The sequence below is a fragment of the Amyelois transitella genome, chromosome 15 (assembly GCF_032362555.1).
Source record: "Amyelois transitella isolate CPQ chromosome 15, ilAmyTran1.1, whole genome shotgun sequence".
Lineage (NCBI taxonomy): Eukaryota > Metazoa > Arthropoda > Insecta > Lepidoptera > Pyralidae > Amyelois > Amyelois transitella.
The window spans coordinates 9,683,943-9,704,465 of record NC_083518.1 but is presented as its reverse complement, the minus strand read 5'-3'; the positions used below and the strand labels follow the sequence as shown (position 1 = coordinate 9,704,465).

The window sequence follows — 20,523 nt, the reverse complement described above, 5'->3', positions numbered from 1 at the left end:
TGCTCGCTAACTATTTATTTTGCTGGAATATGGCTGCGTCGCACTGCCTCGGAGAGCCACGTATGTATGTATTGTGTTGACTCAGATTTATTTTTTGTTGACACATTTTTAGGGTTTCGGCTTCATTTGTATTTTATATGGGAATATAGCTTTAAGTCAAAAATTATAATTTATAGTCTATATCCCTTGCGGGGTAGATAGAGACAACATTCTTGAAAAGACTGATAGGCTCAGTTCAACTATTGGGTTTAAATTAAGTTTGTCATTCAATTATTGACAGGGTGCTAGCCCATCGCCTAAAAAAAAAGAATCCCAAGTTTGTAAGCCTATCCCTTAGTCGCCTTGTACGACATCCATGGGAAAGAGATGGAGTGGTCCTATTCTTTTTTGTATTGGTGCCGGGACCCACACGGCACTTTATTATATCTGCATCCCATTCCTTATGGGATAGATAAAATTAATAGTTTAGATAAAATTCAATACGTAGCAATAAACAACAATATGTAGCAATAAAGCATAGCAATCATGGCAACACAGGCCGGTCGTTAATTATTTTTTAAAGCATGTGCCGGTCCGTCGAGCGTGGCACTCATTTGCACATCGCTGTCGGCACGTGGCATTAGTTTGGAACCCTTTTTAGGGACCCGTTGGAGTAGGGAAACCCCGTGAATTTTTCAGTCGCTATTGATGATGATGAATAAAGTTATTTTATATTATACTATTTATTAAAAATGTATGTATTAACCGCGATGGCATTGTACCTTTAATTTATATTTCAAAAAATGTCACAATGATCCGTTGCCACCGACCGACTAGGATAAAGCGACGCAAAAGTTTAAAATCAATTATTATATAAAAAATATAAAAATACGAATTATAATTTTAACTTATTTAATGAAATTATTTAAGAGCGAGCACTTATTGATAGGAAAAAGTGGAGCGTCCTCCATTTATTGATGATACGATTTTTTTAAACAATAGATTATAAAGGGGAAAGGAAACACTAAGACTGACACATTTTTATCAAATAAGATTTTATCTATAGTAAAATATTTTCAAAATTTATTGATAAAAATGCTTCATATAAAAAAAAACTTATTGTCACCAGAATATATCGTCAAAGCTAGTTGTTAATAAATTATCAACTAGCTTCGTTTGTTAAGACTCAATATCAATATCAAATATTGACTGAAATTTTTCAGTCTCATATATTAACAAATACGGCAATATCCTGCGCTTTGCTGATGACATCGTTTTGTTGGCAAATGACCCCGAGGAACTTCAACGCATGATGCAAGAACTTAACGGCGCCTCCGCCCGATGTGGCCTCGAAATGAACTTGGACAAAACGAAGGTTATGACCAACACAGATTCTAACGCAACCATTAAAGTCAACCATACCACCATCGAAAAGGTTGATAAATACGTATATTTGGGGCAAGAGATAGTGACTGGGAAGAAAAACCAAGCGAACGAGATCAACAGACGAGTGCGGCTGGCCTGGGCTGCCTATTCCAACCTCGAGTTTGCCTTTAAAATGAATCTCAAGGCCGAACAAAAGGCACGCATTTTCGACCAATGTATCCTGCCAGTTCTCACCTATGGTGCTGAAACCTGGGTCTTCACCAAGGACATACTGCATAAATTAAGTGTGGCCCAGAGGGCACTGGAGTGAAAACTGGTTGGGATCACGTTGCGGGACCGCAAAACAAACGAGTGGCTGAGGCACCAGAGCAAAGTCACTGACGTTATCAAACGCGTGGCTAGACTGAAGTGGGAATGGGCTGGTCATATGGCGCGCAAGACCGATACGTGGAGCAAACGGTTACTCGAGTGGCGACCATGGAGTGAAAAACGTCCCCGAGGTCTCCCTCGGGGTCTCCCCCAGATGCGTTGGGACGACGACATCAGACAGACAGCAGGGACAAGATGGATGCAAGTGGCACAGAGCCGCGATGAATGGCGTAGTTTGAAGGAGGCCTACACCCAAGGGGTAGAGACGGGCTGAAGAGAGAAAGAGACGGCAATATCCATTAACGATGCCTTCAACAAACAACATTACAAAGAAACGCAACATACCAATTAAATACGCCAAAGCCACAGTCCAGCCGGTAATCCTAAATTAAATGCCAATCAGTTTTACCATACGGAACCCGTTTGCGAGGAACTCGGTTTTGGCGTTTTAATTAATTTCCCTGCTACACGATGCGCGGTGGCATTTCGATCCCTTTGTGGTCTGTTTATGGTCCAACTGTTTCTAGTGGAGTATTAGTGCATTGTGAACGGTGCATTCTTTAATTTTAATGTCGAATTTGCATGATAGTAGTTGCGTGATTGGAAGGCCTACGGGTGGATTGCAATGATTATCTTTGGTGATTACCTACTAGGTTGGGTGGTAATTAGCTTTTGCCGCGGGGTAACTGTGGTGTAGGTATGTAAAAAGTTACTACATGAAATTAAAAAAATGTTTATATTCATAGTGATGTGTTGCAGAATTTTTGGTTGGTTTTCACTTGCTTATAAATTAAAACGAGCTGTTCATGTCAGCATAGGTTTTAAACGAGCTTAACAATATTAATGGCATTAAAAAAAGACTAGACTCTCAACTTAATGAAATCCTCATTTTACTACAACATAATAAATCTACACATATTATTTATATATACAAAATATACACAAAAACATTTACACACTAATTAATCTAAAACATAAAAAGCAAACATAAAATTTATTTGTGTAACGAATTGGACCAAACCATCTACGCATTCCTCTCACTATAGGTATCTTAAACTAGCTGTGCTCGCGACTTCGTCCGCGTGGAATAGTTATTGTGGGCATTATTGAAGCCCTCAAGCCCTTCCTTTTTTCACATTTTCCATTATTTCTTTGCTCCTTATAGTTGCAACGTGATGTTATATAACCTAAATCCTTCCGCGATAAATGGTCTATTTAGCGCAAAAAGAATTATTCGAACCAGAAGTTCCTAAGACTAGCGCGTTCAAACAAACAAACAAATTCTTCAGCTTTATAATATTAATATAGATATCACGTCACATCGTTAAGATTTGTTGTAAAAAAAAGAAAAAACAATTTTAAATTCGCGTGTCTTGAGTTTCCATTTTAAATAAATAAATAAAATAAAATAAAATCGTCTATTGCAGGCATAGTAATTTAATTTAGCCCATTTTACAATAATGTGCCGGCAACATTATCTATTGAAAGATTTTTCTCTCCTACTTCGTAACTGCGCAAAAGTTTTCGCGTTTAGATATCCTCGTTAAGAGTACACGAACATTTGTAACTGGAGTTATTCTTTTAACGAATTCACTTGGACAGTTGTGGAGTTTTTATGCTCGTGTCGTGTAATACGAGTAGTTTCTACTGGCTCGAGGCAGGAATGATAAATGTGTGTAAGTTTGAGGCGGGGGCGAGTTACACTCCATCTCTTTCCCATGGATGTCGTAAAATGCGACTAAGGGATAAGCTTACAAACTTGGGATTTTTTAGGCGATGGGCTAACAACCTGTCAGTATTTAAATCGCAATTCTATCATTAAGCCGAATAGCTGAACGTGGCCATTCAGTCTTTTCAAGACTGTTGGCTCTGTCTACCCCGCAAGGGATATAGACGTGACCATATGTATGTATGTATGATAAGGCGGGGGTTTAGTTTCACAATTGTGTTCTATCATATTGCTGTACTAGAAAGTGAATTAGATGATACATAATTATCACGTCTTTATCCCTTAAGGGATAGACAGAGCCAACAATTTTGTTAGACTTGAAAGCTACGTTCAGGTGTATGGCATAATGATGGAATTGAGATTCAAATAGTGACAATTCGACTCGATTTCTAACTGATTTAAAATTTTCTCGTTGAATGCAACGTTTAATGTATAATATGTAGTATAATGGTACTTTTTATAAGAAATACAGATATCAAACGCGCATGTAAGGTAAGTACCTTTATTTTATCTCGGACCTTTATTTGATTCGAAACGTCGCGAGATTAAATAAAGGTACGTTACTTGCGCGTTAAATATATGTATTACTAGAGACCGCCCGCGACTTCGTCCGCGTGGAATCAATCCCGCGGGAACTCCGGGATAGCCTTTGCACTATATGTTATTCTGGGCATTCAGCTATGTACCTACATACCTAATTTCATCGTAATCGGTTCAGTAGTTTTTGCGTGAAAGAGTAACAAACATCCATACTGACATACAAACTTTCGCATTTATAATATTAGTAGGATTTATATGAATAGTACTAGTTTATAGTCAACAGGATTCAACTAAGCATTGCCTTAATACTACACGTCCTTACTTTGGTGCTGACTGTTCAAAGTCACGACTGTCGTTGTCCATTGTTCACTTTTTTTTTGACAACTTTTTCTCCTGACTTTGTCATTAGTTTGTAGGTTTCGTTATAAAGTTAAAACTATGTTGTAATATATTCTGCCATCCATCCATATAATCACGTCTATATCCCTTGCGGGGTAGACGGAGCCAGCAAACTGCGTGCGATGTATGACGACGACATGATCATTCTTTATTTTTAAGTACGATATGCTATTTCTTTGTCATTCTTGCCTTATGTGATTCTGATTATGATGGTAGTATTATAAAGCATACATTTTGAATATACTCCCCGATTGTGATTTAATTTGCATAGAAATAGACTAATCCTCAAAGAGATATAAATAAATATATAAATATATACGGGACAAATTACACAAATTGAGCTAGCATCGAAGTAAGTTCGAAACTTGTGTTACGAGATACTAATCCAACGATATTATATTTTATATTAAATACTTACATAGATAAACATCCAAGACCCAAGCCAATCAGAAAAAGTTCTTTTCTCATCATGCTCTGGCTTGGATTCGAATCCGGGACCTCCGGTGTCACAGACAAGCGCACTACCGCTGCGCCACAGAGGCCGTCAGATGACATTGATTTTGGCTTCGAAAAACCCCACGTGAGCGAAGCACGTAGAAAAAAGTATAGTGTAAACATTAACGCTATGGAAAACGGCCAAGTCCGGCGGCGGTCGTTAGTGATCGAAAGTCCTGCGATGGTTCTCGATCGGTCGGGAATCGCACAGATTCAAACCGGTTCGTTGCACCCGTGGGAAGCGATTTGAGACCTGTATCGGTAATACTATATACTCCCGTTTGGTCTAATGTTAAATGCAAAATATATATATGTATAATATATGTATCTATTTTTCTAATAGTTTAATAATATAAGAGGACGTTTAGAATATCACTTATTAATTAAGCTAATAAAATTAAAATATATTATAGAACTAATTTGTGTACTAAACAGCCGAATCCGAACGAAGCTGTTATTTAGCACGTTTTTTACTTTGATTTTTTTTTCATATATTTTCTTGAGATATCTTACAATCTCACTTATAAATAATATCTTATAGTAATGAAGTACTTATAAGTAATGAAGTTAATGATGGATTAATAAAACAAGTAGTACTTGAGAACAAATAGTTTTACATAAACACTTTTATGATGATTGCACAGAAAATTAACTACATTAATGTCTGAATTGTTTAACATGAGTATGAAGAAGTCCACCAAGATTTTGTTGCCTAATAAACTTTATTGATGTTCTTAAAAAATAAACTAAGGAAAAATATTCTTGAGGGTTTTCAAAAATGATTTAACAGAGAAACAGCGTTTTGTATTGACCCGTAGACGAAAAAAAATTCAATAAATTTGTAATAGGTGGTTCAGTTATAGAGCCAAAGGGAATAAACCTGATATACCTTTTGTGCCGGTATTGTTGAGGAAATTGGAAAACACGGTCTGAGATCCCACTTGAGTCCGACTCAGTCATTGAGTCACTGTAGGTTGAATATACCCATCTCTGTAACAGAAAGAGTTGCTCGATTCAAAAGAACCCATTTTGCGTTGTGAAAGGCAGTATTTTCTTAATAGTTTTGTTGCAATTTATAAAGGATTAAAAAATCTATAAGGACGGCCTCTGTGGCGCAGCGGTAGTACGCTTGTCTGTGACACCGGAGGCCCCGGGTTCGAATCCCGGCCAGGGCATGATGAGAAAATAATTTATAGAATTTATAGAATAGAATAAAATATAGTATCGTTGTGTTAGTATCTCGTAACACAAGTCTCGAACTTACTTCGAGGCTAACTCAACGTGATTAAAAAAAAAAAAAAATTCAATTTTTGTTTTTTTTCTTATTTTCATATGTCAAGCCATTTATATATATATGTACACTTGAAGTAATCCTTCTTATATTATAAATGCGAAAGTTTGTATGTCAGGCTGTCAGTATGGATGTTTGTTACCCTTTCACGCAAAAACTACTGAACCGATTAAAATGAAATTTGGTTTGTAGGTAGCTGAAGACCCAGAATAACAGGCTTAGGCTACTTTTTATCCCAGAGTTGCCGCGGGATCGATTTTACGCGGACGAAGTCACAGGTTGCCTAGCCCGTCACCTAAAAAAATAATCCCAAGTTAATTTGCCTTTCCCTTGATTGACTTTTACAATTTGTACGGAAAAAGAAGCAATTAGCAGATGCTATGTTTATATTTTTTCTACCAGACCAGTATAGAAGCTAAATTTCCAAGAATCAGCAATCTAAAAATAATTCTTATTTTTTAAGCAGGCGTCCAAAGAATGTCGCAAATAATAAAAACTTTGAGATAATTATAATTGTTCTCAAGGACTCGAGATAAAGTTCTAATACCTCACCAATGAAGCGTAAGAAAGTTTCTTATTGGCCATCACCAACTGACGCCGCAGCGAACTTTAAATGAATTCACAAGAATTTGTCCGTCTAGTGTAAACTCAGGCCGGAGGAATGAAATTAAGACGCCATTATCAAAATTCACAAAATAATCTTTATTATTTAAAACATAACATGAGATTGTTACGATGAGAGTAATTAATCTTTGATAAATAAATCGTCCGAATATCAAGGAAATCTGAAATAAAATCCGTTACGTAAAAGAAATAAAGAAAAAATAGCCATCTTTATTTTACTCTACAAAGTGATAATGATATAACGATTGAAGAAATAAATTCATGATTATAAGAAATTTCTGCCATCAAGCCAACAGCTGAACGTGGCCAATCAGTTCATTCAAGACTGTTGGTTCTATCTACCCCGTGAGGGATATAGACGTGAATATATATACATATGTATGTATGTATAAAACACATTTGTGTTTCTTCTTCCTTGAAATTCATATGATTTTCTGTCAATATTAATATATACATGTTGGTGTAACATTTAAACTATTTAATTGTATTATGGGCTTTTCTTAAAGCTGACATCGCGGCGTCTTTACTTTTTCTCCATGAAGAGAGTACATCAGGAAGTTTGTTTCTTAAGTTTTGCATATCGTTTTAATGCTTAGAATATTTCTACGGCGTTTTGTTGAAATTTGTAGCGAGTTCAGAACGAGTTATTTATTACAAGTTATTTGACGTGGAATTTACGAGTCTTCACAGCTATAACTCACAAAGTTACGGTGCCTTAGTACTTACCTACGTTTTATATTTATGTGTTGAATTTACTGTGAGCGTTTCACGCGTCATGCTTTTAAATTCAATTTTTTTTTTATTTGCACGAGTTTCTGTTACACAATTTCAGATTAAAATGTCCCATTTACTTGATATTAGTTTTGGAAATTCCATTTTGGTTTTATATCGTCCTAATAAATTACAAAGTTTGTCTACGACTTTTTTTTAACATATAAACGCTAAATGCAGCAAGACTCTTTAAATAAACGCCTTACGAACAATTAATAAAACAATTTATTTAGAATTGACAAATCGAAAAAATTCATGTTTGTAATTTATAAGTTGTAAACAATTTCTATACTTATTTTAGTAAAATACGTAGGTATCATGTGGCTCAAAACGTTTTGTCATATTAGTAACTCTATGTGATACTCACAGAAGCGTATTGTCAAATACTAATTCAATTACTTAATCCTTGTATTTAATTCATATAATACGAGTAGCTAATAGCTGAGCCGTGTCAAATAACAACCAATCAATATCTAAGCGCATTCATATAAGGCTACCAAGACATAAAAGAGAATTCGCGGCGAGAACTGACCTCAATTCCGGAAACAGCGTTTAAAAAATGTTTTGATGATTGGATTATTCGTTGGCGTAAGTGTATCGTTTCTAAAGGAGCATATTTTGAAGGTGATAAAATAAATTTGGATGAATAACAAACAGTTTGTGTATTATTGATCTTTTCCTGCTACTTTCTTGATAGAGTAGTATGTCCAATTTTATTCGGATGTCTGGCAACCCTAGCTGCATTCAAAGCAACAGTAACTATTAAGGCGTTTCATACGTCATTAAAGGGACTCCTAATGGATAGTTACGGGTGAATGAGAATGCAGTTTTGGACCACCCCTGCCGGCGCGATGTAATTCTGGGTACGGTTTTGGACCCCTAAATCGATGAGGAGTAACATTTAACGTATTTTTGTACCGCAAACCGACGAGCTTGCGTGAAGTGATGAATGTGGATGAAGCGAAGTAGTTTCGAGGTTTGTGGCAACTTAATAGATGCGTCTCTATTTTTACTGGAAAAGAGGCGTGGTTTTATATGTATGCATGTTGTACTTTGTCCATGTGATGACTTGTGGTCTTTCAAATCTCGTGAATGTCGTAATTATGCAATCTGTTCCAGGCCACCAAAAGAATATTTCGTTGGAGATGATTTGGTGGTATTAAGAGCTTATTTAGAGAAATAGCTATTTACTTATAATAATAACAACTCATCCCCTTACAAATCATTTCCTTAAATATAAGAACTCAACTAAACTTATCCGCTCGATTGGGTTGATAAAATGGCAGTAGGATAATGAGTTAAGCTAGTAAATCTGTCACTTTCTCTGAATCTCAATATAAGCTATCCGGCTAATCTCGAATATTGTAACTACTGGCTCTGTCTAACCCATTAAGGATCAATACCTAACCTGTATTGGATCGATAATGGGTACACTTTCAGTTGCCTGAATGTGCAGTTTTCCTCACGATGCTTGTGAGGATAATGAGTATTTATGAGATTTCCTTTGTTCCCAGGGCAAGGCTAAGAGAGAGCAATCCCTGGACGAGCTGAGAGAGCATATTCACAAGAGCTACATACCTCTAGGAAGACAATTCATGGTGCTGTTCCCCGAAGGAGGATTTCTACACAAGAGAAGGGAAATTAGCCAAAGGTATTAATTTGAATCTTATTATTGATAAAAAAATCAGATATTTAGTAATTGTTGGAGATGACAAAAAACGGATAAACGGCCTCTGTGGCGCAGCGGTAGTACGTTTGTCTGTGAAACCAGAGGGCGAATCCCGGGCAAGGCATGCTGAGAAAATAACTTTTTCTGATTGCAATCAATATAAGTATTTATTATAAGATATAGTATCGTTGAGTTAGTAACTCGTAACACAAGTCTCGAACTTACTTCGAGGCTAACTCGATTTGTGTAATTTGTCCCGAAAAAAATGAGGTTTGAAAAAAGAGAAGGCACTAAACTATACTTTATAGAGCATCAGTATTACAAATTTGATGAAAATTTCTAAAATTATATTTTTTTTTGTTGTAGATTTGCAGAAAAGAACAACCTACCGAAACTGGAATATGTGTCGCTACCGAGAGCCGGTGCTATGAAAGTGATCTTAGAGGAGATGGGACCTCTCAGAGATGAAGGTGCTAGTACTTCTAAAGGGAAAAAAGGTATGAATAACAATTGGCTTTAAACTAAATACCTAAACACATAATATAACCAGTCAGTATAATGAAAATCTGATCAATATAATGAAGAGAAAAAATATATTCATGTACATTTCAATTAATGAACTCGAAAACTCATATAAATTTTATGAAACCTAGATAAATTCTTATAGGGAACAAGATCCGGACAAAAGTTACAAGACTTTTTTGTACAAATGCAAATATAAACTATCTTTTCTTAAAGATCAAAATAATGTTTAACTTTTCTATACCAAGTTCTTTGAATAGTTTTTACAAAAAGATCAAACATCTTATTGGTGCTCCTTATTTTACAGATGACAATTTCAACCAAAGTAACTCGAGAAGAAAGAGTTTAGTCAACAAAGAAATCGGTGATACCATCGAGTGGATCCTCGATGTGACCATCGCTTACCCGGACCGGATTCCTCTGCATCTTCAAGATATAGTTTGCGGGATACGACCTCCTTGCTCGACGCATATTCATTACAGACTCTACCCTTGTACTGATGTAAGTTAATTTACATACATTACATACCTAATTATAGTCACGTTTATATCCCTTGTGCGGTAGACAGAGCCAACAGTCTTCAAAAGACTGATAGGCCACGTTCAGTTTTTTGGTTAGATGATAGAATTGAGATTGTGGCCTGTCAGTTCAAGACTGCTAGCTCTGGCTAAGGTATAAAGGCATCATTATATGGATGTATGTCTTTGAATAATGAGAGTACAAATTGAGCTACCTATTCTGAAGCGGTAAACAGAAACCCCTATCAAAGTGGGTATGACAAAAATCCATTTACAAATAATACAGGTATTAAACCTGTGGTTTTCAGTCGCTCGGTAAACACGGATCATTGTAACATGATTCGAAACGTCCGAGATAAAATACAGGTACTATTATTATTTATAAATAGTATAATGCAACGCGATAGTTTAAAATCAATTGTAAAATTCCATGTTTTTCTCTTGCAGGTACCAGCAGATACAGAAGGCATGACGAACTGGTTGTACGATAGATTCGTCGAAAAGGATAAGATGTTGGAGGAATATTACCGTACTGGTAAATTCCCTTCCAACGGTCCTACAGCCAATGTCCAACGAACGGTCAGACAGGACAACCTTCGGTATCTGATACTGCATTTATTCTTTATAGCGTCTACTCTAATACAACTTAAGGTGTATTATTACTTAATTACTCTTTTCTATCAATGAGTTTGCTAACTTCACAAATTGACCAGGCGTGATAGTCGGAGACTTTTTCAAGCGATTGTGTTTAAGTTTTGTTTGTTTGTGGTACAGTAACAGATATTTTGTCTATTCCTTGTAATATGTTGTTATTCGAAACTAAAAGGTTCATATATTGAATCTATTTGTCAGAAATAATGTTTTTTTTCCCTTAAAGTTATCAAGTCATTAACGTACGCCGAACATAAATAATTTTAAGTAGTTTTGCTATTGTAAACCTACTAAATATTGTTATGATATTGATATATGCATGCATTATTAGGGGGAAAGACCTCCCTTTACAATAATTTTTTTGTTTGATTCATTTAAATTAAACAATGTTTGCTGATTTAATTTTTTGAATGAAAGATTTGGTGAGATTTTGTTTAGATGCATTTAGTGAATGACCCTTTCGTGTAGCGTTATCAATGTAATGATTCGATAGTTTGTTGTTTATAAAAGTTCACGTCTGGTCTTTGAACTTAGTTTTAAATGGAAAATTTTCATGTCAATAGATAGTTTTATTTGTCGGTTGTCACTCATTATAATGGAAGAACTTGAATCACAAATCGACTTGTAAAATTTGCTTGCCAATTCTTTCAGACTATCGTTATTAACCTACTTCTTGTGAGTTTAATTAACGTTCATTTTTATGTATTGATTTTAAAATTTCAAGTTAAATTATATTATTGATATATGTAATGACAGATATTGGACAAGTCTTTTTTATTTCTGTTATGAGTGACAGTCAACAATTAAAAGAACATAGTAAAAAATGTTGCACTATTTAAAAAATGGTGCTTGGCAAAGTACATTTTTTAGCTTAACGTGTATATGAATGTCTAGTTTATAGGTTTTTTTGTTACCTCTTGAAATATCGGGAAATCTCGATATAGCACAGTTTTGTGTGTGAGCACACGAATTCAATTCACATTGGACGCAGAATTAGAAATTTTATGAGTTTGTTTTAAGTGTTCTTTTATTTATATGATGATTTAACCGAGATTTTTCTAATGAACCTGAAATTAATGTAAAGCACACAATAGATTTGATAAACAAGGGGTACAATTTTCAAATGGGTTATTAATAGCAGGCAATGATTTTGATTCTTATGGTTTAAGTATTTTAACATTTTGTGTCTAAGCCACTTAATTTTTTATAGTAGAGCTCTTATGAAAACAGACAACCAAAATTTCGTATAAGAATTAACTACTGAGCTTAGTATACACTTGAGGTAAAAAACAGATTTATTATTGAGCTTGATAATATTCTACTCCAATGTGAATTGAGCCTTACTTAATTCGATGATAGGATAGCTTACGTTTTATTAATATACATCTATTGATGTATTTTCTATTTATTTTATCATCGAATGAACTAGTAATGTGAATGAGATGGTATAAATACACGATCTGTTTTTATTTTATTTTTTAATTTGAATAACGATACATATGTACCGTATGTATTTTTCCTTCAGCCAGTTTTACAGCGTAGAAATAGAAATAAAATTATTTCTAAATTTGTTGTGTTAAAAAATTGCCGCTTAGTTTTTTTTTAAATCTTAATTCATACTCAGTATTTAGACCCAAACAAAATATTAAGAGATAATTAAAAGATCGTGTGTTTATCGTGCTTACAGTAAAAAATATAATCAAAGCGTGCTGTGACAAACAAGTCAGTTTAGTTTTTATTAGCATTTAGCTTTGGTGAACCAATCTCCTATGACAATAAAAAGTCTTATCACTCTACACTCTGTAATCACATTTCTTCACTAACAGACCTTTTAAAAGTAAAGTTTCCGTTTCGTGACGGGAATGCCGGTGTTCTTTTTTGGCGTGCAAAGTTTCCAAACCCTTTTATTTGAGTTCCAAATCGGGACCCGGGTACGAAAGTATACATAAGTAGCTAAACTTTGTCGAAAACGAACAATTCTGGAGAATTCCAGATGGGACAATTAGGAGCGTACTTGATCCGGATTTATCTGGAAATATCTGGTTTTTACCGGCTGTCAGTTCTGATTGTTTGCTATTTTGTAACGCCATTTTAGAACGCATAGTGTGGGTTGCACCATATGACGAGAAACGCAACGTTGCTAATCAACAAATCGAATATTCGGTTAATCAAAATTTTAGGGTTGCAACATTAATTTTTTTAATACTATGACCAAACCAATATTATTAATACCTCTAAGGTAGGATTTGATGAGACCAAGGTTATGGTGCGATTCACACTGAATGTCTATGTAACCTCTGTCAATGTCTAAATTAGTGTAAGTAATTTTAAGGTTAGGTTATATACAATGTCACTTTTCGTTTGTTCCTTTGTTGAGCGTGTCTTTTTATAAGTTGGCAGAAATGAGAAATTAAGATGACATTAACGGATATAATAAAGTTCTAATAGCTTTCTGTCATGCTTTTGTTAAATAACCTTGACTTTTTAATACTAGTCAGGTAATTACTACAACAGGTTGAGACTCGTTTTTTTTTAAAGGTTTATTTTTTAACCTTTATTTAAATAAAGCTTAATTGGAATGACAACTGAACGTGGCCTTTCAGCCTTTTCAGGATTGTTGGCTCGGTCTACCCCGTAATGGGAATAGACGTAGATAATGACAGCAGAACAGATTATGAAATAGAGGCATAAAATGCAAAAAGCTATCATTCTAATCAATTCTTATTTTGGGAAAGTACGTCACTTAAAATTTATTTATTAATAAAAAAATTAATTAATATTTGTTAATACAAATTTAATACACTTTTTGCCAACAAATAAATTGACAGTTTAATATGTAATTGTGTAGATTTTTCAAGTTAACAGTGTAAAATTATAATGTAGGTACGTGTAATAAATTGAGGGATTATTGAATATGCCAAAACATATTTGCCGTAAGTGCCTAGCTTGTCGATATAAATAAAGAAAGCTTCTGTGTTTAGTGTAGTTACGTGAATGTGGCGCTTATATATAAAAATATTTTCTCGTTCAAAATAAAAAAATAATAATAAATAGATTTTTTATGTGTGTGATCATTATTATACTCCTCTTAAGGCTAAAAATTTAAAATCAATTTTACTTCGTCATTGTGGAAAGTTTGTCTAAACGGGATTTCCAATAACGTTGATAATATAATGTAACGCCCTTGTAACCTGTTTTCGCAATAATAAATATATGGAATAATTGATTGATCCATCACTAATTTTGATATTTCCTATATACATACATATATGTTGACGACAGCGGTAGTGCACTTGTCTGTGACATAGTAGGGTTCGAATCCCGGACAAGGCAATGTTTGATTGGCCTGGGTCTTAGGCGTTCATATAAGTATATATATTATAAAATATAGTATCGTTGAGTTAGTATCTCATAACACAAGTCCCGAATTCACCTCGAGGCTAACTCGATCTGTGGAATTTCTATCTAATCTTTTCCTATCCCTATAAAGTAAACTGTTGTTTTAAAAAATGAGACGGAGGAAAAGTTTTCAACGAAAATGTATGATCCGCAGAATAGTTTGTGTCAATAAGATGCGCCACATTCACGGATGTCCGTATTAAAACAGTAATTCGAAATTGGTTTGTACATATATATGTATAATATATTTGTATGTATATGTTTTCTTTTGTAACGGCTGAGCTAGTGACAGTTTTCGAACCGAGAAGGTGCTTAGATATATATACTAAAAATGCCATAACAATTGTTAACGTTACGGTATTCTACAATAGTCTTGATTATTTCACAAATATTCATATTTTTATACCTGTACAATTCACTCGTGTCAAGTCTTTGCATTATATGATCCCTTTAAAGTCACTAAGAATATACTTTCACATGATAGCACGAATGATAGCAACTAGTTATTATTATAAGGCAATAATTTTAAAGTTTTAGTTTTTTGTGTGAGTTTATCATATCCGACCAAGTTCTTTTTATACGAAAGGGTGCCTTTAGAAACGTTAGCGAATCAAAAAGAACATTATTCTTAACACAGTCTCGAACCCTCGGTGTTAAAAGTTAGCTATTATTTATTTTTTAATTAAAAATCCCTCTTAAGTTCCGTTTTCCGTTAAAGTTATCTTCTAAGAACAATTTTCAAAGTGCATAATAATCTTTGTAGGTAAACCTAAGTTGCTTTTAAAGAAAACCGGTTAAAAAGCGCTTGCAACTTTGCAAATTCTAATTTGTAATTTTAACTGAAAATTAACTGATTATGTTGAACATGAATTGTATTTTTCTGCTTCGTTGAGTCTTAATTGCTATTCATACGAAATTATTTTTAATGAATTAGTTTTATTAAGGTAACTTACAATGTGTTATAATAGCCTGGAAATAAATTTTATTCATTTTATATAAATTCATGAAACCAATACAGTTATTTTTTCACAATATTTCTTTACCTTTTAGTGAATCAAACTTATTACTAATCATCTGGAATTCTCAATTTCATACTTATCATTACTCCTTTTATAATAATCTGTAGCTAAATCACTGAAATATTTTATCTATCCCCGTTGTTAACTCAGAATAAATATATTTATTCAGGACATAATCTTTTCATATCATATCAGTTTCAACATAGTGCGTTTGGTGTTATAATTTTCAATTAAAAAACTTCAGTGACTATTGGTAATAAGGGTTTTAAAAATCAAAACAGGGACTCCTACTTAAATTAAAACTTGAGCGTAGTCGTTTTTTATAAATAAATATTTGGCTCTTAGGTAAATTTATAAGGCTAATAAATACCGCTGGCACAATGTGATGTCTTTTTAGTTTTTTTTTCCTTCTATTTTTAATTCATTCTGCAAGTTAAGTTTGTCATTATGCTAGATAAGTTTTTCAATAGGCGAATTACCATGTGTGATCGCTTTGAATGTAATTATGTGATTCGTACCGAGTTCGTGCTAAGTTTGCTAAGATTTTAGTAATAGTTTTGTGTTTACAGTTGATTACATCCGAAATATTGCAACGAATACAATATTTTTCTCCAATTGGTTAGCTACTGCTGCTCTGAGCTATTCTTTTTTTAATGAATACATTAATTATCTCGAATTCATTCAATGTTGTATGTTTTTCAATAAATTACACTATTTCTTCTCAAAATCGATTTGTTATTCGGAAATATAATTAACGTGTGTGGTACCAATTGGATGAATTGTCGTAATTGTAGCGTCATGTTGACATTTAATGTCATTTTTATCATTTGACTTTACAGATGAATTGATGACGTCATTGCTTAGTTTTTTTTTCGTAATTTTTAGTAAGTTAGTTTAGTTTAAGCCGTCAAAGATATGATTGGTCCTTGCTGAGTGAGATATGTAAGCTATAAGTCCGTCGTCTTTAGTCAATTCTTAATTCACGTCATGAAGTGTATTTTGTATGTATTTAAGTGTCACTTTCTGTAAAAGTTTATTATTAAATACACCATTATTTTTAGCGCTGGGCGCGGATATGTGCTATTGTGGATAATTTGATGTATTACTTTGATACATATTTTGACACATTATTCAAAATGGTGTGTACATAATAAAATTTAAAACAGAACTGTTCCTATAATTAATTGGATAAAGTCATATCAGTAGTAAATGAAATGAACGAATTTTTGTGTTGCAATCTTTATTGTCTACATGATTTGTTTACTTTTGTTCGCATATATTAATAAACGTCCATTATTATCAAGTAATGTACATATTTGAAGGAATTCAGAGGCATATAATTGAGCAATAACATAATAAATTCTATTTCTATTACGGTTTAATTTTGTTAGTAACACAAATATATCTAGCACAAATATTTTCGCTTAACATTGCTTAATATTAATATTTCCGAAAATAAATACATAATATTATTGTATCGCCTATTGATTGGATGAGCTCAATTTTGTGTCCATGAAATTCTGATTTTTTCCAGAAGGATATTTTTTCCGAAGATATTTGTATATTGGCGATGTAAAAATTTAAATTTAAAAATCCTTACATATATTAAGGCGTTCCACAGGGTTATATTATAGAACCGTTGTTTTTTTTTTCGTCACTTTATAATAAGAAATATGATTATACTTTGAGGATATTAAGAATAGTTTCTTTCTGAATTGAATCACTTGCCACTATTTTATTGTATCCTTCTGGAAGAGTAGGCTGTTTGGCCATTGTATATAGTTATGGACATGTTCCCCATTTTGTCAATAAAGCACGTTTGTGGCACTCATTCGAGTATTTTATTTCAAACTATTGCAGGCAGTATTCTGAATTTGTTTCAGAAAATCTGTTTCATGTACTTACATATATAAATGTATGAAAATTATAAAAAAGAACTTGTAATGATTTGGCAAATCTGTACGATCCCGACAGCAAACCCCTAATAGGCGATGGGCTAGCAACCTGTGTTTCAGTCTTTCAAGACTGTTGGCTCTGTCTACCCCGCAAGGGATATAGACGTAAATATATGTATGAATGTACGTATCTGACCTACTTGCACATTTCAAATTAAGATATAAGGTATTTTATATCTGATACTTGTTGAAATGTAATTTACATTGTAAATAACAATGTATTCTTCTTTACAAAGATCTTTCACATCAGGCAAAGTTCCGTTGTGACCAAAACAAGAGACTGCGCCTTTTCTATACAAAAAAAAAAGAACCAGACGTCGAAAATAATGCAAATAATTCAAGTTCAATTTGCATGTAGTTCACTCGTCGCGTTTTCATGATGTCTTATTTAAACATCAGAACAGAATACGTAGATTCGTATGTCAGCTTTTGCGGTGAGCCAAGTTATAGGTTTTCAGCGGTTTTTAGATGTTATAATGTCATGTGGTTCCCGGCACTATAGAACAGGATCACTCCACACCCATGGATGTCATAAAAGGTGACTTAGGGAAAGGCTAATAAACTAATAACAGACAGAGCCAATAGTTTTAAAAAGACAATGTTCAACTCTATGGCTTTATGATTGAATTGAGATTTAAATAGTGACAGGTTGCTAGCCCAGCGCCTACAAGAGGAACATACATACATACATATATTCACGTCTATTGCCCATTCGGGGTAGACAGAGCCAACAATCTTACAACGACTGATTGGCCACATTCAGCTGTTTGGCTTAATGGTGGAATTGAGATTCAAATAGTGACAGGTTGATAGCCCATCGCCTGAAAGAAAAATCTCAAGTTTATAAGCCTATCCCTTAGTCGCCTTTTACGACATCCATGGGAATGAGAGGGAGTGGTCCTATTCTTTTCTCATTGGTGCCAGGAACCACACAAGAGAAATTCCAAGTTTGTAAGCCTTAGTCGACTTTCACGACATCCTTGGGAAAAATATGGACTTTTCTATTCTAAAGTACCGGAAACCACACGGCACTGTTCAATCTATGTAGTATATACAAAATTATAAGGAAACCAAAACACTTGTAACTTGGGACAGTTTTTGAAGGATTTCCTTAGAAATTCCTGTATTGGTCTGATGAAAACGTGCGCAAACAGGACTACGTGACAAGGAATGCGGGTGTATGTTTGTTTGTCTGTTACGGCTACAGATGTGTTGGTCATTTTGCATGTGTGTGTGTATTTGCGTAAGCATAAAGGTTAAAGTGCCGTGTGGTTCCCGGCACCAATACAAAAAAGAATAGCACCACTCCATCACTATCCCGTGGATGTCGTAAGAGGCGAATAAGGGATATGCTTACAAACTTGGCATTCTTTTTAAGGCGATGGGCTAGCAACCTGTCGCTATTTGAATCTCAATTCTATCATTAAGCCAAATAGCTGAAAGTGGCCATTCAGTCTTTTCAAGACTGTTGGCTCTGTCTACCCCGCAAGGGATATAGACGTGACCATATGTATGTATGTATAAAGGTTAAAAAAAACTATTCTTTCCAACTTGTAACTTGTATTTCACTTTGTAAATGATTTGTGTGCGCATGACCTTAATCTACCTGGTGGTAAGCAAGATGAAGCCTAATATGGTTCACACGAGCTGAAATAGTGTCTATTCACTCTTCTCTTGAAAATACCTTAGTTACACGAGAATGTATCGGGAAACAGAGATGCTGGGAGGGAAGACCTTGTACGTACATACATACATACATATGGTCATGTCTATATCCCTTGCGGGGTAGACAGAGCCAACAGTCTTGAAAAGACTGAATGGCCACGTTCAACTATTTGACTTAATGTTAAAATGTATATACCTGGTCGTGCTCAAATTACGCAAATGTAAATTTGAATTTGATTATAAATCAGATTTTTACACGAAGCGACTCTTACTCGACGTCTTACTCATATTGGATCATAGTAACACGTCCAGTTACCAACACGCAAAGGTTTCCTCACGATGTTTTCTCTCACCGTATTTACACGAAAATTGTTAACGTATAATAAAGTAATCCTCTTATTTGGCGCTATACAAATTGTCAAGCACAATACAAGCGCTTCCTTAATATGGCGGAAGCTGAAAATCGTTCCTTTCAACCTGTAAATAACATTTTCAAGTACACCGTAAAAATATATAACGTCTTTAGACACGTGTCGCCTTCGGTATCATAGCATGGATAAAGGACGACTAGATATGGCAGGTTCACTTGTCTATATTTTTTAGTGTGGCTCCCGGCGCCAATAAAAAAAAAAGGAATAGGACTGCTCCATCTCGTTCCCATGGATGTTGTAAAAGGCGACTAAGGGATAGGCTTATAAACTTGGGATTCTTCTTTCAGGCGATGGGCTAGCAACCTGTAACTATTTGAATCTCAATTCTATCGTTGAGCCAAACAGTTAAGTGTGGCCTATCAGTCTTTTCAAGACTGTTGCCTTTTTCTCCCCCGCAAGGGATATAGTCGTGATTATATATATATTCATAATTTAAAATGTATATATATATATATATATTATATATACATTATATATACATTTTAAATTATGAATATCCACCTAAATGGCCATGGTTAAAGAGCGCAACCCATCCTTTTAACTAAGAACCTGAGATATCCGCAACCTGGTTACATTATGACCTCCAGAGAGGTAAGGATGGTAAGAGGTAAGAATATAATTATCGTAAAAGTCTGATTTATTGACTTATTCAATCTGAAATATAACATACTCGTAAAGCCCTGCAACTAAACGTGGCCTTTCACTCTTTTCGAGAATGTTGACTCTTTCTACATCGTAAAAGATGTAATAAATTTAACAGGTCAACTTCTTTTTTCTGGATGTTATCACGGGAGCTAATCCCACCCAAAAGGTAGTTTATGTTGGAAATCATATTAAATAAAAATTTAGATCGAAATTTGCTTAATATAATAAGTTATACGCAACCTCTTGTCTGTTTTGTACAGAATGTGTCATAACTGGCCAGTTGTAAATAAAAAGAAAAAAAAATTAGTATGCATTGGATTCTTTTTGCAATGCTATAACTAGTACATACAATAAGATCAAATTATTTTATCAATAAGTTCAATGGTTGATTACAGTGCATATTTCAAGTAAACCAAAGTGCAGTTTTATTTCATTCCAAGATCATTTCCTGTTTATTTTGTATATC

At 34.1% G+C, this 20,523-nt stretch overlaps 1 protein-coding gene across 1 annotated transcript in view; it reads left to right on the top strand.

Annotated features, from left to right (window-relative positions):
* Positions 1–17,192, top strand: part of LOC106139661 (acyl-CoA:lysophosphatidylglycerol acyltransferase 1) — a 278,083-nt gene extending 260,891 nt beyond the window's left edge. Inside the window, exons 5-8 of the mRNA XM_013341150.2 lie at positions 9,098–9,234; positions 9,619–9,749; positions 10,082–10,275; positions 10,740–17,192. Of these exons, the coding sequence (XP_013196604.2) occupies positions 9,098–9,234; positions 9,619–9,749; positions 10,082–10,275; positions 10,740–10,979 (702 nt within the window). The 3' untranslated portion in view covers positions 10,980–17,192. The remainder of the gene's footprint in view (positions 1–9,097; positions 9,235–9,618; positions 9,750–10,081; positions 10,276–10,739) is intronic.
* Positions 17,193–20,523: the final 3,331 nt, after the last annotated feature.